Consider the following 27,942-nt stretch of genomic DNA (forward strand, 5'->3'; position numbering starts at 1 on the left):
ATGTATATTGCTCGAGGTCAAGAGGTCACGGTGCATGCTCGCGGTCAAGAGGTCACGGCGCTTGCTCGAGGTCAAGAGGCCACGGCGCTTGCTCGGGGTCAAGAGGTCACGGTGCTTGCTCGAGGTCAAGAGGTCACGGCGCTTGCTCGAGGTCTAGAGGTCACGGTGCATGCTCGAGGTCAAGAGGTCACGGTGCATGCTCGAGGTCAAGAGGTCACGGCGCATACTCGCGGTCAAGAGGTCACGGTGCGCTTGCTCGAGGTCTAGAGGTCACGGTGCATGCTCGAGGTCAAGAGGTCACGGTGCATGCTCGAGGTCAAGAGGTCACGGCGCATACTCGCGGTCAAGAGGTCACGGTGCATGCTCGAGGTCAAGAGGTCACGGTGAATGCTCGAGGTCAAGAGGTCACGGCGCTTGCTCGAGGTCAAGAGGTCACGGTGCTTGCTCGAGGTCTCAGAGGTCACGAAGTTCAGAAGTTTTTAATTATATTGTTTCTAATTTAATCAATAAATTTATTAGATAACCTTAAATTAACGAGTATGGTTTTACTTCATTGTTTACTTATTTCTCGCCGCGCTGTTCGCTTGCTCAACAATTGCTGCAGCGCCTCCGTCGCGGCCTCGGCGGGACTTGGATGTCAACACATCGCCTGACGCACCGGCATGCATCTCGACGCTCACCTCGAATAGCGCGGAAGCTGATACGGCATTTTTCCGTTAAAAACTGGGTCCGGATGACACACATAACGACAAACAGTGCATCGCCAATTGGACAAAATCTCATATCCCCGAGCACACTTTAATTAGAGAAATGGGGGCGAATGACCAGGGTTTTGTGTTGCTCGTCGCCATTTGATGAGGAGTTGTACGTGGGCAGCAGACACGATGAGAAATTGATATTGACGCATTTAAGACTGCTGGATGGTATCACGCATATGAGAAAATGGGAATCTTAACTTGATTGTGCTAAAAGCTTAAAAAAATTCATTATTGAGGATATTACTTGGTCTTGTTTTATTGCTTTTTCGTGATTGTACTAAAAATTGTCACTATCCTGCTCTGGAGACCACCTGCCTCAGAGTAAGGACAATAATATTATTATTTGTTCACCAACTTATTTTGAATCCTCCTAAATATTCCCAGTTCTATCTTCCATTCCAAACATATACATTTTTATCTGGTGGTATTTTCGCGATCGGTGACCAGGCAGTTCCGTTTGCGCCCTGACTGATGGTCCAAAATTCCAATAAAGGTTCCATTATCTCCCGAGGAAGATGATTTAGCGATGTCACTGGCGGACTTTACCGCTGATCCTGAGAATCGGCAATGATTCGCCCATTTCCATCTGGCATTATTGCTGTCGATTCACCAATTCCATAAGGAATCAATTCTAGCTATTACACTAACTGCAGAATTGTCGTGAGACACGAATGAGATTTAGTCCTGCATTGACGGCGTTGAACCATCAAACCGCTTCGCTCGGCAAGCCTTGTACTTTGCCTATTTAATGCGGAATTCTATTTCTATATAGGCCTAGGAGATGCGTTCAGTCCATTGAATCGCCACTAGGTACATGTTGATGAGTTGAACTGATATGCTGGAATACAGCGTTCCGTGCGTGGCGTGGCTCAATGGAAAGCAGACGAATGCGACAGCTTTTGATACATCAAATGTCTGTGTTACATGTACGGTGACGGGATTTCTTCATTTTTTCCATTGTTAAAAAATCATTTTTATGAATCTGCTCGAGTTTTGTGGCAGGAATACACCCAACATTTTTGCTCACTGCTCTTTGCAAATTTTATTTATTTATTTTCCATGGTGGCAAGTCAAATTCGCTGCCACTTCTAAAGTTTCCAAAAGTCCTATCTTCAGGTTGTCTGATTGTCACGCCTGATACATAATAGATAATTTCTGTGTCTTATGTGCTCATGTCGAGCGGCATATTTTGAGTTTACAACGTAATGATTACGTCTTTGCGGCGTTCATCACAAAAGTGTGTCAAGTCGTAGTTCTGAATTTACGACTTTATCATGACGTCATCCCACGATTGTCACTGGCTTGTCGCTCTTGCCTACCCTCACTTCGGGACCCAATCACAGAGAAGCGAGTCGTAATTCGGCTCTCAGACACGTCGTAAAGCCGCCTATTTACGACCAAGATCATGGAGCGCATGGCCAGCAACAGCTCGCTCTAACCCCAAGCGCCTCCTTGAATTTTCTGCCCAGGAATTCTTTGCGGGTTAATGCTTCTATTTCTATTAAACTATTTAGTACCTACTCTTTTCTTCTTGATCATTCGGCAGATGAATTTTACCTAAAATTTTCAACATATCTCAGCTATATTCGAGTTTCCTTTTCCTCGTTTATCATTGTGTCATCATCACCATAGAAAAATAACATTATCGGCAAGCCTGCAGTTCGTTCAACTTTCATACTCCTCGGTAATTATTGGTTCACATATGCGATTTACATTTTGAATTTTCAATTGATGCATTTGTATCCATCATAATATTTAGAAATTTTTTCAGGATTTATGAATTCTGATCCCCGAGTCTGATTTTAAGCATTGTGAAAGTTTTTTCTTACCAAGTGTCATAAATGTTTAATTGTTTATTTTTGATTGCTCTTGTAATTAGTAAAAGTGCTCTTCATTCTTCAATCGTGAAAAATTGCCCGAAACAGAGTTAAAGTATTATTTTCTGTTGTACGAAGGAAGCGATTTCTTCAAAATTGCACATTTCATTTTTAATTTAGCACTTCCCGCCAATTGACATCTCTCGTAAACATTCACGATTTCATTTTCGGTTTGACGTTTCAAAGTTTTTGCATGCATGAATATATATAGTTTGAAGGTAATACATTATTAATTAAGCCAAGTCACATGCCGTTCAGTATGCTGGAATAAATGCCAAGACTCAGGCCAACTCAAAGGCCGTTTAGTATGCCCGAATCATCGTTATAAGACTCAGGCCGAATCATAAGCCGTTCAGTACGCTCGAATAACGCAAAGACTCAGGCCGAATCAAAGGCCAATTTTATGCTTGAATAACGGCAAGGACTCAGTAAGAGTCAAAGGCCGTTTAGTATGTCCGAATTACGGCTGACTCAGGACGAATGCTAAGCCGTTCAGTACGCTCGAATAACGGCAAAGACTCAGTCCGAATCATCAAAGGTCGATCTATATACTCGAAAACGGCAAAGACTCAGGTCGAACCGTATGCTGCTCAGGATACTCAAATAAAGGTTAAGACTCAGTCCAACGCAAAGGCCGTTCACAATACCTGAATAACGATAAGCTCCACCACTTGATGAATGCCACCTGCCACCCGAGACCAGCTGTGCGTCTCCAGATGAATAACTCGGGCACGAAGCCTGCCACTCTTGCCACCAGCTGCTGAAGCTTTATTCATTTCTTGCCCATCGTGACGCCGAGTAATATTTCACGAGAATTATTGTCCGCCCTTCAGTTGTTCTTGCAGTTTTATAGACATAGATTTACTACAGTAAAGGAATGCATTGAGATACGTATGCGCACTTCCTTTGTGATCGACCCTTAAAGTTTTCACGTCGTTACAGAGAATCAAATTGTAAGAGTTTGTTGATCGGCCCGCATCTTGAAATATTAAGTTATGGCGTGAAAGACTTAACTTGGTATTTCGTGTATGAACTAGAAAGATTATCCTTTGACATTGTCAACACAAAGTCGCAGGTGTTGAAAAAGCCGATTGCTACAAGATTTCGCTAGACGAGTGGAAATCAACTGTTCAAGTGGAAAATTCATCGTTGTTTAAAGAAGTTGAAAGTAAAGATTTTCTATTTCGTTGAAAGTATAAATTTTCAATTTCTACTAGTATGAATAACTTAATTGTTCCCGCGTACTTTATCCCCAATTTAAGCCTCGATATTCTGCAGTAGTTGCGAGGTATAGTGCCGTGTGATTGCCAATTTTATAGTATAATTTTGTGGTTGGATTATGGCTGATAATTCTTTCACCAGAAGCATTGCTCAAATGAAACTGAAATTTATGCTCCGGCATGAAAAATAATATCCTGAAATGAAACCTGACCCTTTATAATTTTAAGTATGCTTCATTATCTGGCATCTGAAGAGTTGCAACTCAGTTTTGGACGGCATAAAGCCTCCCGAACTCAAGTCGCCAACTTAATCGTCGCCCAGGCCTCGTGCTATTACTCTCCTCTTAATTTTGTGAGTAGCGCAAGTTTATTCTGTGAACTTGAAACTTGAGTGCAACTTCCTTCTTGAACTCGAACTGTGGCCGCTCTGTCGGTAGCAAAAGTTTTAGTCAACGAAACAAAAACTTGATTTTATTGTCTGGATATTTTATTGTGCTTATAGAGAAATATGTATCTATATTTCCCAAAAGTTTGGAGCCTCCCATTAACTTATACACTATAACATACGTGATTAAGTTTATCATACATTATTAAGTTATATATTGTTAGTTATTAAGTAGTTTATTATCTTTAATTAAATGATAAGAATTATGCATGTGATATTTCGTTTTTGAGGTTCTACTTTTAAGTGTCCAATTCAGTCCCCTCTTACTTTTAATCCTTCGCAACGTTCAATAATGCTGTACTTGCAGAGGAGAAGGTCCAGTTAAGTGATATTAATTGCGTATATGTTAATAAGCTCTTCAGCCATTATACAAATATAAATTTGACGAGATAAATATACCTTGTTTCTATTTAAGTTAATTGAATATTTAATTTTACTATACTTGAGGATAACAATCAAATCGTCTTATGTTCTGAAGTAAAAATTGGAATCATAATTCAATAAAATTCTTGTTTAAATATAATTAAGAATTAGTTTGCCAAGATTTCCTAATTTATCTTATGTAGATCTGATAAAAGTTCTATTTGTTGCACGCATAATTCTTTTAATGTCAAACAACTGAATTCGGTCACTGAAATGATTTTGCCGTATTTGGCTACGTTAGACATCCATAATAATCAATTGCATACGTGAATAATAACAGTTTTAATTTTATATACTTATTTTGATATTTTGATATTGGAATTGTGCCTTAATTTATTGAGGAAAGCTCAAAATATGCGAGGAGTTATAGACAAAACCCGCTCATCTTGAGCCTCTAGACAGGCAGCAGAGCGATGGCCTCGTAAACAACATACGCTGACTGTTTAATTCCCAACTTCCTTGTGTTTTGCGGGGAAATTCAGGCGGGACTGAAATTAGATGGTGAATTTTTGGTGCAGATTTAAGGCGAAGTTCAGCCGACAGTTTTGTTGCTAAATTTTATCGATTCAAGAGTTTGAAAAATGATGGGTTTGTGGGATCTCGCGAAATATTGCCGTTGTTGCAATGTTGTTGGTGTAAAAATTGTGTTTTTGATTCGTATTGTTTCGATAGTCGGGGCTGAAGTCTTGACAAAACTTCATTTGTTGCAAAGTTTATTCATTATTTCAGTACTAGCTGATAAATCCAGGCGTGTTGACGCGATATTCCATCTAAAATGAGCGTCCGAAGCTCCTGGCTGCTAAGAACAAAGCTTACTAATTAGAACGTCTTATTCTAAACGAGACTTCGAACTAACAAACTTATAAAAGTAGAAGTTTTAAATGACAGAGCCTTTGCATCTAGACTGCTTGATAATGAAACTGACGCTTGATGTCAGGCATCAGGTATCACTTGATGCCTAAGGCCGTAATATCGGAAATAGTTATAAGTTCGTAACTCTATGAGCCAATCACTGAGGGTTTTTCAAGATAGACCCACCAATCACAGAAGAGAAATCGGCCACTACATGTAACTGGCCGCTACGTATACTTGAGTGAGTTTTGATAGTATGGGCTCTAATCTCTACGTAAATTGCGACGATGTTTAATCCTTTGAGGAGAAGATTCAATACGAAGATGGTATCCTTGATACCGAGATAAGCTTCGAACAACTGCCCTACCCTGCATACCATTTATAATGCAGTGTGACAGGTGCACACAGTGGCTATGGCGGTTTGGGTGTCGTGGGGTTTGGGTGGACACAGCTAACCGAAAAGTTAGCTTCGATAACCGTTAATCCGCTACTGAATAGTTAGCTTTTATAACGCTATAAACCGATAAATTGGCGAAAAATTTTGCTGAATTTACCGCCAACTTCTAACTTTTAGTATATAAATTTAGGTTTGGTTTAATTTTTTGGGGGCTCTAAAACTCGGAAAAACAGACTTAGAGAGCTGAACTTTTAATATGTTGTAGCATTGACAAGAAGCTTTCCAAAAAGGTTCTGAGGCTTTTCAATGCAGACCTACCTCTCAGTCTCAGCAGCCTTCGCCTCATGATTCACAGCCACTGCAGGCTCCGAAACAGGTCTAACATCCTCAGACGGAACAAAAGCGTCTTCACTTTCCATTGCAAAAACTTTTAGACTCGGTAAACTGACATGTTTATGATAACGTACCTTGTCGTCCCTGACGCTGTAAGACTGTAACGTGTTACGTGACTAACGTCCTAAGTGAACCGAACTGCAGAATTACACAATGCTGCGTCAACCTATCATGTCTTGTGCTACTACAATATGTGGCAGTAACAGAAGATGTGATTGATTGATGTACATATGCTGACGTAGTCAGCCATCAGTGTGGCAAACGGCTAACGATACTTAGCATTTAATATTAACACCTGAATTTTCTATCAGAACATTTTTAGCGGACTGCCAGCTAGCGGATTTAATTGAAATTTAGCGGAAGCTAATTGGTCCGCTGATGGTTTTCAAAGTTGGCTGAAAAGTTAATCCGATAAGGAAAAAGTTACCTTCGCTAACGCTAATTAGCGGTTAGCGGAACTGTGCCCACACTGGACCATGTCAATAATATTGAAATTGAGTGAGTACTTGTAGCACGAGAGCTAGTCTTGAGTAGATCAAAGTGTAAAAAAATTTTATTAAAAATAAATTTTATATTAATTAATTTATTAAATTTTCCTGGCAGCCGTTGGACCGTGACGCACCAACGGGCCAGGCGCGCTGGCGTCTGACGGTCACGGCCACGGACGGGCAGTACACGGCCTCCACTAACGTACTCGTCAACCTCAAAGACGTCAACGACAACGCACCCGTCTTCCCGCATGACGTCATCGACGCCAACGTCTTGGAAAACTCCATGCCAGGTGATTTTAATTAATGATCACGAGTTAGGCCTTAATTTTTTCGGTAAAATTTTTATTAGCAATCTTATGAACTTTTTGGTTTGTTTTAATGGTTTGTTTGTTTTTTAATGAAAAATGGTTTGTTTTTTAATAAAAAAACTTTGATTTTATAATGTCGAGGCAAGCCATGACAAAGATGCTTGTCTCAATTTTGTAATAACGGGTTTTATGTAAGTTTTTGCTGTTTGAGTTGCTACGCGCCTCACAGTCAGGTTCAGATCACGACAGGTAATCGCTTTTAATCTTCGGCACCGTGAGCAATGCGACTACATGCCTTATCTCGATTTCCAATTATTAGAACAAGCAAAAAAGCACGTTTCGTAAATCTGATTGAAAATATTATCGTTTTTCCTCGGTATGAGATTCTAAAAGATGGATTTCTCTCGTCATAAAGTTGGCAGCTCAGCTTCGTTATCGTGAGCAAGCAACGATCCACGAGCGACAAGTTTGCGTGATTTTTGACGAAGTTTGGATCAATATTTGCAATAGCAATGTCATCGATATTCCCTGTCTTAATTTAATTATTTTACGCCCAATTTAGTAATTTAAAATAAAATTCTCAGTTTTCTCGACTCGATACATCTTCGGTGTAATTAGCAACTTGAGGCACTTAGTTTTCGAAAATATTGCAGGTACGTGAGAAGAGTGTAAGACGGATTATTACAGCATCATGCATTTCCGGAACAGCCAGGTTTTATCTTTCAAAAGTGTATGTTAAAAATTGAGTTTACAAAACTTCGAAGTATTCAACGAACAAGAAATATAGAACGTAGACACAAAAATGTGTAAATAATAAATTCAGCTCGTCTTATCTTCCATATCACCGAATCTTATTTCTAAGTTTTCTGGATGAAAAACTTTTTTCTTTCGTGGGTGCGTTGGAGCTCAAAGACTGCTTCTGCGCTTACCGGGGCGGCGAAACTTTTTACGTAGTCTATTTTCGGCACTATTTTTTTAAGTCTGTTTATGTCCTTTCAAGAGCATGAGGATATCTGAATCATATTATTATAATTTTTATACTAAACTCTGCCTCTCATATTTATAATTTTCCAGATTCAATGGCCTTCCAATCAATCAGGATTTAATGACGTCTTATATTTATATAGTTTTTGCAGTTAACGCGTGAGTATTCTCATTAGTTTAGACCGCATCTGAGCACAACGGAAGCCTTATTGCGAATCTTTAAAGCATATGACTCGTGCTATTGCGAATAAGTTTGTTTTTGATGTTAATTATAACTTATCGAATATGTTTATTCCGTCCTGAATTAATCGCTTCTTTTTTCACAGGAACGACCGTGGCGGTAGTGACTGCGCACGACGCAGACGACCCGCATGAAGGCGACAACGCCCGCCTGTCGTATTCGCTGCTGAAGAACGTCATTGATGAACGCTCCCGCCTGCCTATGTTCACAGTTGACAGGCAGACGGGGGCTCTGCGTACGGCCGTCTGCTGTCTAGACAGGGAGCACACGTCGTCTTACGGGCTTGTGATTGCTGCTACTGACGGAGGAGGTCTTCAAGGTTTGTTCTCCGTAAACATCATTTATATTATGACGTTAATTATAATGAACATATTTTACAGATACTAAGACCCCTTGTACGCGTCATTGTTGCATTTCATGATCCTGCGCTCCATACTACATAGTAGTCTAGTTCTTCACATTTAGGTCCATGCCGCTGGACATTTCAAGCCTCACGCCTCATTCGAGTGCCGAATATTTTTCTATGCAAGAACTATATGATGATCGAGGCCTTCCACCTTGTCTGTTACTAATGTAATAAGACTTACGACGCGAGATAGCCTCATATGCTGGTGCGCTGGTAATCATTGTTTCCTTAAAGGAAGTGCTGGAACTGAATGCTTTTATTTTGTTTCTTTTTTCTTTGCCAAGAATTTCTATGCCCAGGCAACTGAAATTTTATAACTTAAAATTAAATTGAAACTCAATCTCCTGCTGCAAAACCTCTCGCCATTTAACACGTGTCTCGGAAACTTTTTGATTTTGATCGTTTTTTTTCGGTTAGCTTCAGGCGCCGTCTAAAATAATCCAGAAGAAGTAACTCCGCGCGTCCGCTCCTCAAAAGCCTCTTGCTCAACTCATATGAACTTTTCCGGCGCTGCTCACCGAAGTTTTTATCGAGTCTTGTAATATCTTTCTTGTGACCTTGTGACCTTGTGATGAGTTTAGGACGTCGTAGTCCACGGTCACGCTGATGCGCCGCCTTCGTCGTCCTCCGTCTCCGAGTCGTCGTCGGATGTAACGTTGGACGTGTTCCGTCTATTTGCCCTCCTTTGGGCCAGCTGATGCAAGATGCTGTTGCTTGTCACTTGCTGAGGGTGGTTTCCCATTACTGGACAATCCGGGATCTTTCTCAACCACTTGTCCAGTCGTCTCTTGAATCTTGCAAGGGAAAACTCCCCTCCTCAGCGCTTTTGGCAAGACATTAAAGAGCCTCGGTCCTACCACGGACAGTGATCCCTCACGAAGAGTCTGTACTCTGGCCGCGGCTCGGTTATTAAATGGGGGAATCCTGCACAGTCTCCCCCTTCTTTCATTGTAATATGTCATTATTTTGGAGGTCTCACTCTCTAAGTTGGGAGCCAGTCCGTTTATCATCTTCCAACTGTACAGTATGATATACCTTTCCCTTCTTCTCTCCAGTGAGTACAGTTCCAGGTGTTTCAGCCTTCCCCAGTAGTTCAGGTTCAGCTCCCTCATGATGTACAGTATGATATACCTTTCTCTTCTTCTCTCCAGTGAGTACAGTTCCAGGTGTTTCAGCCTTCCCCAGTAGTTCAGGTTCAGCTCCCTCATGCCGCTGATCCTGTACGTGAAGCTCCGCTGAACTGCCTCCAGTTTTCGCACCGCACCCGCCTTGAGTGGCTACCAAAGTTGGCAGCAATACTCAAGATTGGGGAGCACGAGGGCTCTGAAGAGTGTAATCATTGGTGCTGCTTCCCTCGTTCGAAATGTCCGCCATATCCACCCCATCCGTTGCCGGCTGCGCGCGACTATTTCCTCGATATGGGCATCGAACGTGGCTTCAGTACTCATCAACACTCCGAGATCTCGAACTAGTTGCTTCTCCTCGATTTCTGTGCCATATCTGATGCCAAGTAGCGATGTGGCATCCCGATCTCTGTGCGGACTCTGTATCTCATTACTTCGAATTTGGTGCCATTGAACTGCATATTGTTCACTAGGGCCCAATCGTAGATTGACGATAGATCATCCTGTAATCTCTCGCAGTCTAGGTTATCTGTGATCTTCATCAGCAGTCTTGTATCGTCCGCTAATGATGATGTAGATGCGTGGGTGAGTTCCGAGTCTATGTCGGCAATGTGGGTGTTTTTTGCACTGCCTTCCGATGGAAATTATGAGATCATAAATAATTTTACTAATTTATGGAAATTTTTGAAGATCCTTTTGTATTCCATTCGAAGCTGCGAAATTTGTTGTACTTTAATAATTTCAGTTGCAGATTTATGGTTCTCCAATAAATAAGACATTTGATCAGTTGAGAAAAGAACAAATACGAATTCTTGGGTTATCGCCAAAAGATTAAAATAAATTCATGTTTTATCAGAATTTTCCTCTATTTATTGTTCAGAAGTACACAAAAAAAATGTCGACCAGTGCCTCTCATGTACAAGAAATGCAATTAAATTTTTACTAGCATTGCTGTTTTCCTCGGCCTGTGGTCGCTGCGGACGGGCGGGATTAATAATTTGTAATAATTTTATTCGGCGAGATTCTGAGTTTTTTTTTGCTGGCCAAACTCTGGCTGTAAATCATTCAGTTATCCGAGTGACGGGTTAAACCCGGTTATGTTCAGCTATGAAAAAATCCGAGCAACCGCTGCATTCTTTCTTGCATGTAATCAGCGAACCATTGAATGCGTTCATCTTTCATTTTTAATTTCATTTTTCTCATTTGAATTTTAAATGTGAAATAAACAATTGAACTTGCACTATTTTTCAGCAGTTCATTTTTTTCATACCTCAACCTTGCATCTTTGCGCGGTATCATTGATATTCTATTTTGAAACGTTTAATCCATTTTTATAAATAACATATTATATGATATTAATAATAGCCAATTTCAGATTATTTGGGCTTAATTTAAGGCTTCACTATTTCTTGCTTATTTCTGATTTCTTGCTTATTTATATCACATTAAATCATACTCAATTTTTTTGATTAATCAATGAAATTACGTCTAGATAATAATGCAATGAAAACTATTCATCTCTGGACACAAGTTGCTACATATTTTTAATGCCGCGTTTGAAAAAATTGCGTCACTGCGCTTACACTTTCGCCTTAATTTTCGAAAGTGGCTCGTGATTAATTAATTTCAATTTTGTTAGCCCATTATCCGCACTTCACAAATCATCCTTCTATTCCCCTCATTTTAATAATTTATTACTAATATGATCAGTCTAAGAAATATGCCAAATATTGGCTAGCGAAAAAGACCCCTGATCACTTGCTTATCTCCTCCAAAATAACGACGGTGTTGTGGAGGCCACAGCAGCAGAGCTCTGTCCTAACTTTATTGCAAGCGGTGCGTGAGAATTCGGTTCCTTTAAGGTGGCTGCAACTTGGGTTTTTATGACATTTGCTTTGACAAAGCTTTGTTTTTTTCACGCAGCGTCTCGTGCAAACAGCAAAGCTTTCCTAACATATAGCGCCTCGCAGGCTCGCACTAACGAAATGCCAGTTAACATTTGCGACCATAAAATTGTGTTGTCCCGTAAAGTCTAAACTTACAATTTGTTCCAAAAAAGTCTGCAGATGGGAGTACAAGTGACCATTTTTGACATTTCTTTCCTACACTTGATCCCAAACAAAACATGTTAGGATTCCCAGTAATTTTTGACTGACTACAATTAAATCACATTCATTTTTTAAGATTAATTTTAACTATACATTCGATCGTCCGATAAACACTAAGTTAGCCTACAATGTGATTTAATTATTGTAAGACGTCGCTAAGGAATAGAAAATAATTACGTTGCTGTTTGTTCAGGTACTTGCACCGTTACCGTAAACATCGACGACGTCAACGACGTTCCTCCTTCCTTCGTGCGATCGCACGTCGATGTCTTGGTCCCCGAACATCGTCAAGCATCTTTCCAGCGTTCTTCGTCCCATGGAACATCGTCATCCAACGGAGCATCGTCATCCAACGGAGCATCGTCATCCAACAAAGCATCGCCATCCAACGGAGCATCGTCATCCAACGAAGCATCGTCATCGTCCGGCGTTTCGTCATCCGACGGAGTTACCTCGTCTAAGGAAGTCACGTTGCCCAAAGAAGCCTTATCATCCATCGCAGTGTTGTCTTCCAACAGAGAATTTCCCTCCCGCGGCCTTCCATCGTCCAAATCTCGCAGCAACGTCTCTGAAAATTTTATCTCGACTCTCGTGGTGACGGATCCTGATACAAGCAACGTGTTTGCATACCGGGTAATTGATAGTTTTCGTCATAGGCAGTACGGTGAGCCTTTTTAGTTCAGACATTTATTTAAAAGCATTAGGCCAGCGAAGGAGGTATTGTAGAGTACCTACCAACGTACGACAAAGTATCTGACTCGCCCTTGGATTATTTTTATTTTTTGCTTATCATCAAATTAAGTGCCTAATTTACTTTATGTTCAGAAAAATCGGGGCATATAGGGACATTAATTTTTCAGCGATAAAACAAGAAATTTATACGTCACTTGAAGCATAAAGTCATAAGTTCGTAATAGTTGATAATTAGCATGCTTAACAGCATGGCAATCTATGAATTCCAGCTATTGATTTTTTTCAGTTGAGGTTCTTGATTCATGTTGACGAAAGTAGTCTCTTGTTGAGGCTTTTTTCACCCCTACTCACATCATGCACCCGAAAGGTGGTGCCAGGGAGCGGTCACGGCTGGCAGCTGGTGGAAGTGGCAGCAAGCACAGCTGGTGCTGACCTGTTCTCTAGAGTGCCGCTGGATTTTGAGAACCCACAGCACAGAGCGGGACTCAACTTTAGAGTGCAGGTCACCGATCAGGTGCGTCGTCATGTGTCTGGTGGTCCCTCGTTGTGGCGAGTGATCATTTTGCTGAAATGATTAGATGCGGTATGTTTGCTACTAATTTGCGTGTGTTAATTCTCTTGTGTAACAAAGTTCATTATTGTATGGAATTACTCTTGGGACTCCTGATATATCCTTCACTCCTATCTGCCAGGGGAACCTCAAGCGCTGTTCACAGAAGGAAAGAGCAAAATCCGGGATGAAGGTTCTGGACGTATAACCAAAAACAATATTAACATTTGCGAGATTATGCCGTGTATCATGTAACTATATTACATGGTGATTGGAAGCAAGGATTTTGACGCAATTATTTGACTGAATACTTCAATGATTCTGAAGGTTTCATTGATTCAACCTCATATATTCATCCTCTGAAAGAGATGCCTTCGTTAAACCTCGAACTTCTTAATACACCCTGATAATATGAAGATAGAATATATTTTATTACGATAGAATACCGTAGGAGATAAGAAAGGATGGGTAATGGGTTTGCATGATAAAATAGTAAATTTGCATTTCTAATAGAGGTAATTAAAGGTCCGATCCACTGATGTTATACTGAGCAACCCTCATATAATTTCGAACTGTACTCCTTCACTTGATCGTCGTTTTGGTTCCGATCACTATCATCCATTGACGCTACCTAGCCTCGTTTATTATTATTCGTCTCCAGGGATACGTTAACCGTCTCCAATGCTACTCATATCTAAAGACGCTGTAACGGAAATTCAGTGGCCTTTATATACAAAGGGTTAAATTACTGTAGGCTTGTATGTGACACTCGTGACTATAGGGCGTGACTCACTCTAACCGTAATTCTCTCTCTCTCTGACATCCGTGAATCTATATCTCTGACACCCATGACTTTCTTCCTCCCTCTATCTGGCGCCCGTGACTCTATAAGGCGTGACTCTCTCTTCCACCCGTAATTCTCTCTCTCTCTCTGACACCCGTGACTTTCTTCCTCCCTCTCTCTGGCACCCGTGACTCTAAGGCGTGACTCTCTCTTACACCCGTAATTCTCTCTCTCTCTGACACCCGTGACTCTATCTCTCTGGCACCCGTGACTATCTCTCTGGCACCCGTGACTCTATCTCTCTGGCACCCGTGACTCTCTCTCTCTCTGGCACCCGTGACTGTAGGGCGACATGCCGTGGAGCTCGCACCCCCGCGTGTCGGAATGCTCTGTCACGGTCACCGTCCAGGCTGACACCCGTGACTCTCTCTCTCTCTGGCACCCGTGACTGTAGGGCGACATGCCGTGGAGCTCGCACCCCCGCGTGTCGGAATGCTCTGTCACGGTAACCGTCCAGGACCTGAACGACAACCGTCCAGCGTTCAGCACCGTGTCAGTTGAGCAGAGCGTGGCGCTGCCTGAGGACCTGCCGTTGCTCTCCTTCGTCGCCTCCTTCAGCGCGTCTGACCTCGACACCGTCAGTAGCGCTAACATCATCATCAACTACCATCCTTTGTTATGGAGATATCCTGCTGTTTATCATGCGGCTATACTTCTGTCCATTCAGTAATTCAGTAGCACTAACATCATCATGAACTACCATCCTTTGTTATGGAGATATTCTGCTGTTTATCATGAGGCTATACTTCTGTCCATTCAGTAATTCAGTAGCGCTAACATCATCATGAACTACCATCCTTTGTTATGGAGATATTCTGCTGTTTATCATGAGGCTATACTTCTGTCCATTCAGTAATTCATTTCATTCTGTTATCAATTATGCCTGGTTTGTCCCTTCACTAAGCTGCCGTGTTGTAGCTTAGTAAACTTCTCTATTTATGATATAAATTGACGTGCTAGTTTGGTCAGGGGGCGAGCGGGCTGGTGACGTACGGCATATCCGCGGAGAGCGACCCAGGGGGCGTGTTTAGGGTGAGCGACGGAGGGAGCGTCACCCTGAACAGGGGACTGGACAGGGAGAGCCGCCCCCTACACGACCCAGGGGGCGTGTTTAGGGTGAGCGACGAAGGGAGCGTCACCCTGAACAGGGGACTGGACAGGGAGAGCCGCCCCCTACACCTGCTCAGGGTGCTTGCCTGGGACAGCGGCAGCCCTCCACTCACGGCCACCGCCACCCTCACGGTAACGATGGTTCGCTGGTCACGGTAACGATGGTTCGCTGGTCACGGTAACGATGGTTCGCTGGTCACGGTAACGATGGTTCGCTGGTCACGGTAACGATGGTTCGCTGGTCACGGTAACGATGGTTTGTTGATGGTCACGGTAACGATGGTTCGCTGGTCACGGTAACGATGGTTCGCTGGTCACGGTAACGGTAATTACTGTACATACTGTACTTTCCTGTACTAAAGGGTGATGTCTTTTTCTAATTGAAGGATTCCATCTAACTAAATGTTCACGTTAAATCCTGTCTTGAAAATCTTTGGCAACTTCTAATTGAAAGTTCACTGTATTTTTTGGCCAAAGGTTATCAATACATTTTAGTTAGAGGTTCATGGTCCTTTTTGCAGATCAAGGAGACAGGTTTGACAGCTTTAAGTAGTCGAACTAAAAATTTATCACATCCAATTCACATACGTAGAACTATAGTCAACTCTGAACCTCTATTCTACTGTAATCCTCTTCAACTTGAAATTCACACCTAACCGCACCTCATATTAGTTCAAATTATACCTTGAATCGTGGCTGATTCCTAACTTAATTTCTTTTCTCTAATCGTATTTTATTCCTTATCATTTATCCCTACTCGCATCTAAAACTATTTCAAATCGTACCTTAAATTATAACTTAAATTCATGTGACTGCATATAAACGCGCGGCGTTCCGGTGCCTCAGGTGAACGTCGACGACGTGAACGACAACCCTCCCTTCCTGCTGGGGGGGTCCAGAGTGCAGCTCCCCCCCATGGCAGGGAGCAGCGATGGTGGAGGGCTGGGGTTGCCTGCAGGGACAAGGGTTCCCTTCACCTTAACCCTAGACGACCCTGACGACTGGTCTCAGGGTCATGGCCCGCCCTTTCATCTCGACACTCATCTCACGGCTGATGCTGGGTACAGGGTTAGCTTCTACCCTGGTGAGTAAAGTCAACCAGGTTTTGATGAATCATTTTATCAGCATTTGTGATAACCAAGTTCACAGAACATAACTGAATTGTTCTATTGTAGCGAGACTTTGTTATTATTGTTATGTTGTTATTATTGTTATGTTAATGTTTTGAAAAAAACGCTGAGCGCGTAAAACGCTGAGCTTTCCAGTTTAACCAGCCGCCGCACTGCTCCAAGCGACTGGAAATAAAGATAAAGAACAGCGAACTAACCATGGTAGCCAGATTCCGAGCTTTCTATAATTGTATCGAAATTCATTGAGCTTAAGCCTGCTAGTCGAATTATTCACGTTTACTTCCATATGAATTTTTAATATAAAATTGAATATTCGATTTTGAATATTCAATTGAATAATACGGTATTCGAATTGATTGAAATTTGATTCATTAGTACGAGTATAACTTCCAGCCTTAATTACTCCTTGCCTCGTTTCAGTCATTCACGTAGCGTAGGGCCCACTAACAGATACCCTGAAATGTTAATGTAGCTCATTACCAGCTTCACTATTACAATTACTTCGTGTCGAGTGCTACTGAAGAAACACCATTGATTAGGACGAGCGTCTGCTGGTGGAGGAGTTGTGGTGGCAGCTGAACTGCTGACACTGAGGCCACTCAGTGCAGCTGTGTCAGTGCCACTGACATTGTCAGACGCTGGTTCACCGCCTATGCGACGGCAGATGACGCTGACTCTTGTGCCTCACTCATCTGAGTCAGCTCATCGAGACGTCAGCCTCGTTAAGATTGCCACCGTCGTGTCAGCTGACGTGAGTATATCTCATGCCTGGCGTTATAGTTACTGATAATTTGCGTTTATATTGCTGACGAGGAACACTAATAGTCATGGCTGTCATGGGAGTAGCTCACAGTTATGAATGTAGATTACAGTTATGAGTGCAGCTGACAGTTGGGAGTACATCTGGTAGTTATGAATGCCGCTGACATAAATGAGTACAGCTGAAAATGTGAAGTACATATACATTATTATCTAATTACGATTCTCTAAACAATTATCAGAGAGTTGAAGCAGATCTTTTGAGATTTCATTACTCATGTTATTGTAATATTTTAATTGTTTATTACTTATTTGTTGTATGAATGTGGAATTCAATATTTAAGAACATTCTGTAGGCGGCCCCTCCAGCTCCCCTCGGGCGTCTCCCTCGCCTGCCCTTCCCTGGCGACGCAACGCAACGCCACGGAACCGACACTGAAACGGATAATGTATCCTCACTATTCAGGGATAAATTCAGGTTCAACTTCGATGAACCTGACCCTGTTACTGGGAAATCCTTGGGTAATTCTAGCCGTGGATTAGATAAATTCAGCGCTCGAATTACATGGCAGGGAGCTAATTCAGGAATTCGCCTGGATAGCGACTCAGGATTGTTGCTGCTGGATCCTGCAGCTGAGCTGGGACGGTGGGTGTATTTATGAATATTATTAATCCAGATTAATTGATGAATGAAAATTTCTGTTTATTCCAATTACCTATTTTCCACAGTATCGTGTAATTTGGCGTTTATAGAAAAACAGCGAGCACTATTTTTTTATGTAGCCTGAAATGAATTCTTTGATGTGTGATGAGAACTTTACTGCCCCATTCATACTCAAAAATGTGTCCTGTCAATATGCTGATCAGAATTTCACACGGCAATAACTTCTCAATCCAACACTTCAACAAAGTTTCCGTTGCTATGCGCCTCCGCTTGCCCCGCTTTGTGCTCGAGTTCTTATTTGCAACTGTTAAGATTGCAGTCTATCCCGAGAGCCAAGGCGCAGTTGTACTTTAACAGATTATTTTATTTCGTGGAGATCACATCTTCGACTTGTGTCCACTTGCAGACATGAAGCGAAGCTGCTTCTCTCGTCAGCGTCGGGCGAAGCGCACGAGCTGACTGTTTACGCTGACGTCAGCAGCGTCGGAGTTGCTGACGCGCTGAAATCTACACCAATCGATCTCGCCATCTTGCCTCACGAGCTCCTGACGAATGCTGACGCTGAAGTGAGTGATGACTTTGATGTAGTCTACGATGAGAATTTTGTCATTGACCCTTTTAAATTTTACAATTATTGCCCGGGTAACACCATTGTGAACATTCCAGGAACCAAACTCAGAATCTCCTCTGGACCGACTCCTGAGGCTGCTGAATCAGCATCTTGCAGACTACTCAGAATTATCAAGGGCAGACTCCGCAAAGTCGCACGATATGTCAGCCCTTCGGCCACACGTCATGGTTGTGGCTGTAGAAACCATACGTCGCAACCATGACAGCCACACCAGAGTGTGGCTCCTTCAACAGCCACCTAAAAGGCACCTCAGATTTGCCATGGAGCCTCTAATATTCCAGCATCAACATGAGGTGAACTAAAATAATAGTCTCAAAATAGTGAATAACTTGCTTTTATTTATGCGAAATTTACTGCCCCTACTCTCGTAAGTACGGTCGTGGCACGGCAGATCGAGGCCGAAGTCGGAGCGGCTGTGTTGGACGCGGGCGTTTCGGCGCTGGGCGACTGCGCGTCTCGACGAGTTGCGTGCCGCTGTTGCTGCCGCGACCGCGCGGCGCTGGACCAGCGCTGGCACCTCGCGGATGCCGGCGCTCGCAGCCACGCCGGGCCTTCCCTACGTATAGAATCTTTGTGCAGGTGAAAGAATGCACCTGAGCGTTTGTCCCCAAACAATTGAAATAATTATGTTTTTAGTGTCGAAATTGCTTTATTTTATCGCATTTATTTTAAAGTCGCAACATATTTCTCGCCGTTTTGTTAAGAAAAAAACAACAAACGTTGTCATGTTTACTCGCGTTTGTGCACATCAAAAACGAAGCTTACTCTTCGTTATTGGGACTAACAAACAATTTCGGAGCTCATAGTTAAATACTAGTACCAAATTAAGACCAGTATATTAAGATCAACCTATTTAGAAAAACCCTATTGCATAATTCACACTAATAGTTTAGGAACAATTCTAACAACGTCATATGTCTCATTTTTCAAACCAGACTGAAATCTTTCGGACTTTTAATATCATCAGGAATTCTAACCTATTTTTAAATCAATGACCTTTATTGGTCGTTATACCTAATATTCAAAACACATAATTTTACGAAATACGAAAAGATCAGCTAAGAAGTTCACAAATAATTATATAACGCACACGAATTTTACAAGAATGAGCATCATCTAAGTTGTATATATATAAACCCACGATAATGCTCACTTCCTCTCAAGCACCACACGCTGTTCAGGTGTCCAGTGCAGGGCGGCGCCGAAGAGGAGCGCGGGCAGCTGGCTAGCCTAACTTCGGCGCACGCGGTCGCCGCCGGGCGACAGCCGACATGCAGCCGGGGCGCCTGCCGCAACGGCGGCAAGTGCCTGCCTCACGCCGCGTCTGGGCCCAGGTGAGGCGTTGCGCCGCCGTGTCATGAGCGGCTGACCGGTGCCTCATTTGCCTGCCTGCCGAGAAGAAGGCTGCTCAGTTCTTGATTTTCAATGACTCACCGTTGGTGGTCTCTTTCAAATTGACCAAAATTTACGAATGATCGTGGCTCCTTACATCAGATTAATGTCGGTGAAATTTAAAAGATTTTGAATATATACGAATCTACCAGAATTATTTTTCAAATAAAAAAAATTCAAAATATATGAATCTTCCAGAATTATTTCCAAAATAAGCCAAAATTTTCCTCAAAATGCCATCATTTCGTGCAGATGCTCGTGTCCGGGCCACACAGTGGGCCCACACTGCAAACTTCTCACCCGACATTTCAGGCCATACAGTCCCGCTTCTCGATACGAATATTCTCCTGTACCCTCATTCGTGGTTTTGCCCTCCCTCCCCACTTGTTCACAACTGCACATCACCATCTTCGTGCTGACTCAGCACAAAACTGGCAACATTCTCGGCTCCCAGTCACGGGTCGATCAAAATTCTCGACACTTTCACCTGCTCCTCGATGATGGAAGACCCAAGTTCGCCATCAAAAGTAGCGGACCAAAAGCTTCGAAAAGTTTGACTCTGCAGAAAATTATCTCTGACAATGTTTGGCATCGACTCGACGTTTTTTGGATTAATGAGGTAAATGCATAGTTTGATCAATTTTACGCGATTTAATGAGAAACACGGAATTTTCTACTGTGGATGGCCCATATTGAATAATTAATATTAGCTGCACTTCCTGGCATTTAAATAACTCTTATCTGACATCTATGAGTAAACGAAATAATCGTCAAATTGGCCATAGAGTTTCTCAAGTGTCGTAATGTTCTGCATAGTTGGTCACCGTTGTATAATTTCCTTTTTATCTTTGTCGAACTTCATAAGAATTCCAGTATTCATTATTTCCGTAGTATTTCTGTTTCAACTGACGTTGCAGACGGTGACCGTGATGCTGGATCACTGCCTGGACACAGGTTCAGATCCCTTCGCCTCGACCAGCCAAACAACATCCAGCCTTCCTCTCGAGTCCACCCAATGCCGGGGCTCTCTTCCCCTTACCTACAACGAAGGCCCTATTGGTTGGGGAGCCCCTCTTCAGCTTGGGGGGCGTTATGAGGACCCCAAATCTTCACACGAGAGGAAATCTCTTAACTCTGAGAATGATTTTCACGGCTGCTTGTCGCACGTGCGCGTCAACAAAGAATTCCAAGACCTCGGGTCGCCAGGCGCCATGACCGCGAGCGTGGCTGGCTGTGGCGCCCTCTCCTGCTTCCGGCCCTCGAACGCGTGTCCTCGGCACGCTCGGTACGCTTCGTGTCCCCTCAACCAAGTGAAGCTTGTTTATTTGATCTTGAAATGCAGAGGAAGATTATAAAAATAAACTGTCGATTTCTCCAGTTTTACGACTTTCATTTTATACTTCGCTATGTGACAGCCCGCATTTTCACCGCGGAAATAAATATCATGATCATGTTTTTGCATTTAATTACCCAGTATTTATGTGATGTGATGCCTTGTATACCATATATACATCACTGGTGTATGTATATTCAGCTTGTTCACAAATTTGTATGTTAAATCAATTAATCTTATAATAAGCCAATATTATGCATGAAGTTTGATGATACAACACTTCCTAAAGATTCGATCCGTCACCACCGCAGATGCCAGGGGTCGCCGGGCGCGGAGCAGTGCGAGTGCGCCCCGGGGCGGGCGGGTGCCGGCTGTCTGGCCGAGTCTCCGGCGCTGTTCTTCCTCAGCAAAAGTCATGTCAACGTCGCTCTCTCCTTCACCCCGCCCGAGTATTGGGCTCAAATTGAGCTTAGGTTTGAAGACAGTTTTCTTCCATAAGTTAAGTTTAGTACAATTTAATTTCACCACTCCATGAACTTTGAAATTATGTACAGAAAATTATGAGAAGTAGGAACGCTCTGATAATTTATGTTATGATGCAGTTGATCATTATTTGCAGTCTGTGAGCAATAACGAATGGAAATAAATTTCATTCATTATTCAGTGAAACATTTGTCAAAGATTCATGTCTCACACTGCATAAATTTTACTTAGGTTCCTGACGCGGACGAGCGATGGTACACTCGTGCTTCTGCGGTCACGTCACCGCACCGACTGGCTGAGTTTAGAGCTCCAGGCCGGCAGTGTTTGTCTTGTCGTTGGCTTGGACGGTCGCGTGTACACTTCGCTCTGCGTTGTTAAAAAAATCGACGACGGAGAATGGCATCATGTCATGGCGCAGAGGTAAGAGGATACTTTTAAATTAATCATTAGTATGCTGGTAGTGACATGTATATTTTAGAAATGCAATCTGCTGTCTGTATTAATAAAACTTGTATTAGGATCTAATAATCTCATGGGAATGAATAGTAAATGAACTACTGAAGTATATCAGCAAAATGTCATTGATATACCTCTTATATCAATTCAAGCAACTGATATTCCATGCTAATATTATAGAAATAAGAGTTTCCGTTACAGGCACGCAGAGTTGCTGGAGGTCGCCATAGATGAGGCGGAGCAAGACTCGTACGCCAGCGCTCTGCTGCCAGAGCTGCAGAGTTTACCTTTCAGCGTCAGCAGACACGATGGCGCGTGGCTGGGAGGTCTGACTGAGAGTGTGAGGCCAACATCTGCGGATGAAGCCTTCAGATCTGTGGATGTGGCCCCGAGATCTTTGGATGTGGCCCCGAGATCTTTGGATGTGGCCCCGAGATCTGTGGATGTGGCCCCGAGATCTTTGGATGTGGCCCCGAGATCCTTGGATGTGGCCCCGAGATCTGTGGATGTGGCCTTCAGATCTGCGGAGGACGCCTCAAGTTCTAAAGAAACGGTAGAACTTACACAGAATTCTCCAGATGCGGCTAGAAAATTACGCATATCTTTACCAAATTTCGTCGAGGGCAAAACTCAAGCGTCTACTCACAAGCAGCGCGAGTTTCTATCACTAACCCACCTATCTCCAACTACTTCTATCTCCAACTCCCGGTCGCTTGTCTCCGGGAAATCGGACGAACTTCGGCTCCCTGGCTTCGAATATTTCAGATTTTCCCGCAAGAAAAGATCTCGGTCTCACCGCAAGAGGAGGAATAGAGTCGAGCTGGATGGCGGCAGCTTGTGGAAGGATTTTAATAATGGTGTAATGAGTGGAAATGTTTGTGTTCAATCTGTAAAAAGAGTTTGGTTGCATGCATTGATGAATGAATTCTATCATTAGTGAATATCGAGCATTGATGAGATATAAGTGGAAATAGGGTATGACTGAAATTCAATTTTGCATTATCTAGTTAGATTTTTGGTTTTCATGGAATTGTAATTAACCCAGAATAATTTCATATTGAAAATCAAGAATATATAATATAAGCACATTTATAATAAAAGCTCCTATGGTACCACATACGCTCCTAAAAGTTCCCCTTTTGAATATCCTTTGAATTGAATATACTTTTTCTGCCAGGCTGTTTGTCTGCCGTGCGCGTCTTTGGACATTTGCTGCCCTTGCCTGAAATTGTCAATAATAACCACAGCAGCAACAGCAGCAACAACAACATCAAAAACACGAGTAATTCAGCTGGCTCAGTAACGTCTTTTGCAAACGTCATCTCGGGATGCACGTCGCCGTCTGTGTGCACCAACACCAGCTGTCCTCCTCCTCTGACCTGCGGCCACAGCTGGGGCCTCAACACTTGCGGGTTTGTAGGAGATTTGAATCTTCATTAATAAAAAAATTCCCTGGTGGTTGATTGGTGTTGCTCCGTTACTTGCTCATTCGAAGTCACAGGTCTTACAGATCATTAGGCTGCTCTAGTAACAATCGAAGTATAATTTTCAGGATGTGTTTCCACTATTTCATTTGCATTCCCTTCACCCCTCTCATTTTCGTCCCTTTCTTTTATATATCCAGTTACTTTCCCACTAGAGCAATAATCTACCAACTATGGGGGAATTATTCTCGTATCAATTGAATTACAAGCATCAGATTATTTTCTATATTTCCCTATCATTTACACTCCCTTCTGACGAAGTTTGCATTTTCGATAGCCAATGACTTACTCAGCTGAACAAGAATCGTAATGCCGTTCATCAAATATCTTCTCTACCAACGTATGAGCAATCTAATCGTTAATCTCATATTTTCTCTATCAACAACTTTAATTTGTATCTAAAATTGTACGCAATGGCGTTGCAGGTGCGCCGCTGGCGAGGAACTCTCGCGTGACGGCACCGCGTGTTTAGACGTCGACGAATGCCGCTACGACCCTTGCCTCAATCTGGGCGTGTGTGTAAACACTCATCCTGGTGAGTTCATTACTTGGATAATTCAGTCCTTGCACTCATGTCTTGTATGTTCGCACCCCGCTATTTGTTGTCCATACCATTCATTTGTTTTGAGTTTTGCCTCATTTCTACCTGAACCAATAAGCTTGGGTCCATCAGAACTTCGATTTCTTTCATTGAACTAAACTCGATTAAAATGAAGCGCTCAACCTTTTAATTTGAAATGTTCAAATGCTACTCATATTGGTGAAATAAAGTGTCATTTCCTGAACTGCTTCAAAAGTCGACTGTGACAGAACATAATTTCGAATGGGATAAGATTTTGTTGTCGCTCTCAGTGTGAATAAATTTGAATTTTATGATTACAGATCCGAATTCAGTGGCATGTTTATAGTGCTTTGTCTATGGGTCTTCCAGCGATCAATTTATCCGACATCCGCAAGTGTACCCTTAGTGGTCTTAGCAATAAATGCGGGTCATAATTTTTATACATCATTTTACTATAAATTAATACGCATTTCATGAAAGTTTTTCACTTTTGATAGAAACATTTACATTATAATTAAACTCATTACATCGGTCATGAATAATTACGTTGTTATCCGATATGTTAATATAATTACTTATAAGTCGAGGCCTATCAATAAAACTATAGTGCAAAGTACACTCATGTTTACAAACAATGAGCTTTTACGGACAAAATTTCATTATTCTGTGCGGTGTGCCTTCTATCAGATTATAATTCCTCTATCCAATGAATATAAAGCATCGCTGCGCACCTCCGTTTACTCTGATAATTTGCCGCGGTCAGGGTACCGCTGCGTCTGCGGACCGGCGCACCGCGGAGAGCACTGCGAGTGGGGCGCCGCCGGGGCGCTGGAGGCTCCGTACTCGCTTAGCTTTCTTGTGGCTTCAGCTGCCGCCTCAGCAGCTGCACTGTTGCTCAGTAATGTTGCTCGGTCCCGCTATTTTTATTTTCAACACTTACTGATTGATATCTAGTTTTCTATGTGTTTTTTGCTATTCCAAATTTAATCTACCGTTTCGCAATCTTCACACAGTTTTGACATTTTTAAAGGACCTTTAACATCTTGGCAAACGATTGTTTCATAAGTTGCATTAGTGTAAGGAATATTGTCCCAATGTTACGTCGATTTTAGAACATGTCAACTTCACAATTTTCGAGAGTATAACAAATTTCCATTATCAGCCGTAAATACGTTTGATGCCAACGACGCATATCATTCCTTTTCAGTTATCGTAAGCTGTTTTATATGCCTCGTTCTGAAGAAGAAACGTCGACGGAAATCTGCGCGTTGTTGCAGTGAGAGCGACGCGCGGGACCGCCGAGCGAACGCCAACAAAAGACGCGCGTCGCCAGCTTCGACCAAAGACGGTCTCGCGTCTCTGTCCGAACTCGCGGAATTATCGCCAAGGCCTTGCTCTTTGATTCCTTCTTCCTACTGCCATATGCGAACCAACGGGGAATCGTGTTTTGAAGAGCAAACTGCGCAAAAAGAGACCTCGGTATCAGTCATTGGGAACTGCCCACCTCGCATATCCGTCGTTGGTGAGTATTTGCCACTTTAAGTGAGCTCGCTTAAATTTACAGTTGTATGCATTTCTGTTTGATAAGATTGCTTAATTACACATTCTTCGTGTTACCATGTCATTGCCGTGTTGTGAGGGCTTTCTAAATACCACGACGGTTGAGGTAACATTGATGGGCTGCCGTGGCTTCGGGCTGTCGGTGAGTAATAATATGTACTCCTATTGATTGGTGTTCGCTTGCCTAACAGCAGAGAGACCGTAGTAGTTAACGGATCCTCGTCCAGTAGTAGTAGAGGGTTCCTCTTCCAGCTTGAGCCAGCCTGGATAGAGAGAGGGAGACCTACTCCGAAAGAGGCATCTAAAGCCAAGTTCTCGCCACTCAGAGAACCCTACCATTTGTTGATACTCCTCTGACGACAGGATCTTTTCTCACTACTTCGCTGACGAGCAATGTTACTTCTTCGATGTCGGCATCAGAGCCGTTTAACCTGTGCCTTGAAACCTCGGGGTCTCACAGAACACAATAGACATGAAGGCAAACGCAGTCGATGCCAGAAGAGTATCCTCACTTTTTCCGCATCTCATCGACGACGGGTGAAGACTTGAGAGCCAGTGACGTTGTTCTACTTGATCACTCACTGGGGAGAGAGCCGAATAATGAGCACCAGACCCGCGACGGAGCACCCACGGTGAAAGTACAAAATAAAACTCAAAGTCGATCAGTAATCGACATGAATTTATTGGCAGCTTCTTCCGTCACCGTCGAGACTCACGGAGCACTAAACGAAATAATGGAAACGATCTGGTAAGTTGCTAATGAAATTAGCCCAAGTCGAAAAATTAAAAAAGCATCTCAGCAACTTTATTGGCAAATTAATCTACCAAATTAATAAATTCATGTATAGGGCATTGGTGGATTTCCCAATAAACAGTGGGGGGAAATAAATATTCGTACACTTGAAAAATCGTATTTTAATGTATGTAAGTACACAAACTGAACAGGAGAAGTGATTTATATTATGTATAGAGGCGCATTGTATTCAAAAATAGCATCAATAGAAATTAAATCTCAATGCAACAAAAATTAATGCAACATGTTAACTTCTTCGGGTCAAAAAAGTATTGAGATTTAATTTCTTTTGATAGTATTTTTGAATACTATGCGTCTCTATACATAATTTAAATCACTTTTCCTGTTAAGTTTGTGTACTTACATACATTAAAATACGATTTTTCAAGTGTACGAATATTTATTTCCCCCCACTGTATGTGCTACGTGCAAGCTACGAGCTGAGGTACCGATGCTCAATAATAGTTAATTTCTCGCCCACTCCGCTGCCATATGCGCCAGTGATTCAACGTGGAGCCAAAACGTGGTGTCGAGCAACCACCGCAATGTGCGAGAAGATGATGCACGTGAGTTGCCATGACACTGCCCGGCTAAATGCTCCAATTGTGGTGAACCATGTCGGGCATCCACCATACCATTGCACACTCGAACTCGCCTAGATGGCCTAGTGCCCCGGACCTCATCTCCACCGAGTTTGTCTCGACGCACACAAGTATCCTGGCTACACCAAAACAAGTTGCTAATATTGCCCGTTTTACCCCCAACATATGTGCCGATTTTTATTTTTAGCTCGCGATGCGCATCGTGACCGTCAGCGCTAGATATTTGGCCTAAAGCGATATATAGTAATTGGGTCAATTAACGAACTAACTACTCTTATTACACTAAAAGTTACTTTCATCGAACTGTTACTGTTATCTCGCTTGTAGGTTTTTAACTTGATCATCTTACTTTACCACAGGTATGGACCTAGTTAATCTATCTCTCCCAACTGGCGGATACACCGACATGGAAGACCCAGACATACTTCTCCGTTCACCGCCCCTGCACTTCAACCCCAGCAGCACAACCTTCGGGTTTGATGGTGGAGGTCCGAACACATAGCAGGTTCGTGGATAAATACTGCAAAAAATTCTCAATAATTTCTCTTGAAACGTGCAGTAATAGAGAGATCTGAATTCTTATCTACAGTAGGTACCTATCTGCTCGATATTGGAATTAAATTTTGACTGTGCAAAAATGCCATAGGCAGAGATGATCGCGGGATTGTAAAAAATACAAAGAATACTCTCACTTTGAAATATTGCTTTATTGTATTGAAATTCATAATATACATTCTTTATTTCAGGTTCCATTCGTTGAACTGAGTGAAGAAGAATACTGAAAATGTTCACTTAACACGTACAATGTTTATATCAAATATTATACTTGCTACCAATAAAACCGGCGATTTTCATTTGCCTTTCTCTAG

The 27,942-nt window shown here is 42.5% G+C and overlaps 1 protein-coding gene across 1 annotated transcript; it reads left to right on the plus strand.

Moving 5' to 3' along the window:
- Positions 1-27,871, plus strand: LOC108668248 (neural-cadherin-like). The gene is made up of 25 exons (XM_018155429.2): positions 1-246; positions 6,969-7,146; positions 8,475-8,708; positions 12,221-12,660; positions 13,088-13,234; positions 14,620-14,691; positions 15,084-15,356; positions 16,071-16,308; positions 16,894-17,105; positions 17,470-17,759; positions 18,184-18,343; positions 18,444-18,701; positions 18,800-18,987; positions 19,590-19,742; positions 20,053-20,419; positions 20,718-21,085; positions 21,445-21,606; positions 21,848-22,036; positions 22,274-22,929; positions 23,250-23,484; positions 23,982-24,091; positions 24,882-25,016; positions 25,326-25,640; positions 27,433-27,578; positions 27,820-27,871. Exons 1-24 carry the CDS (start codon positions 1-3, stop codon positions 27,573-27,575), a joined length of 5,769 nt encoding a protein of 1,922 aa, XP_018010918.2. The 3' UTR covers positions 27,576-27,578; positions 27,820-27,871.
- The last annotated feature ends 71 nt before the right edge of the window (positions 27,872-27,942 follow it).

Source organism: Hyalella azteca, unplaced genomic scaffold (genome assembly GCF_000764305.2).
Source record: "Hyalella azteca isolate HAZT.00-mixed unplaced genomic scaffold, Hazt_2.0.2 contig1146, whole genome shotgun sequence".
Lineage (NCBI taxonomy): Eukaryota > Metazoa > Arthropoda > Malacostraca > Amphipoda > Hyalellidae > Hyalella > Hyalella azteca.

Bases quoted from the DNA above. Each gene is read 5' to 3' on its own strand.
- LOC108668248 (XM_018155429.2), top strand. From the start codon at position 1: ATGTATATTGCTCGAGGTCAAGAGGTCACGGTGCATGCTCGCGGTCAA. The intron at 17,106-17,469 runs GTGAGTATATCT...AACATTCTGTAG, and splicing joins CCACCGTCGTGTCAGCTGAC to GCGGCCCCTCCAGCTCCCCT. The intron at 22,930-23,249 runs GTGTAATGAGTG...TTTTTCTGCCAG, and splicing joins GTGGAAGGATTTTAATAATG to GCTGTTTGTCTGCCGTGCGC.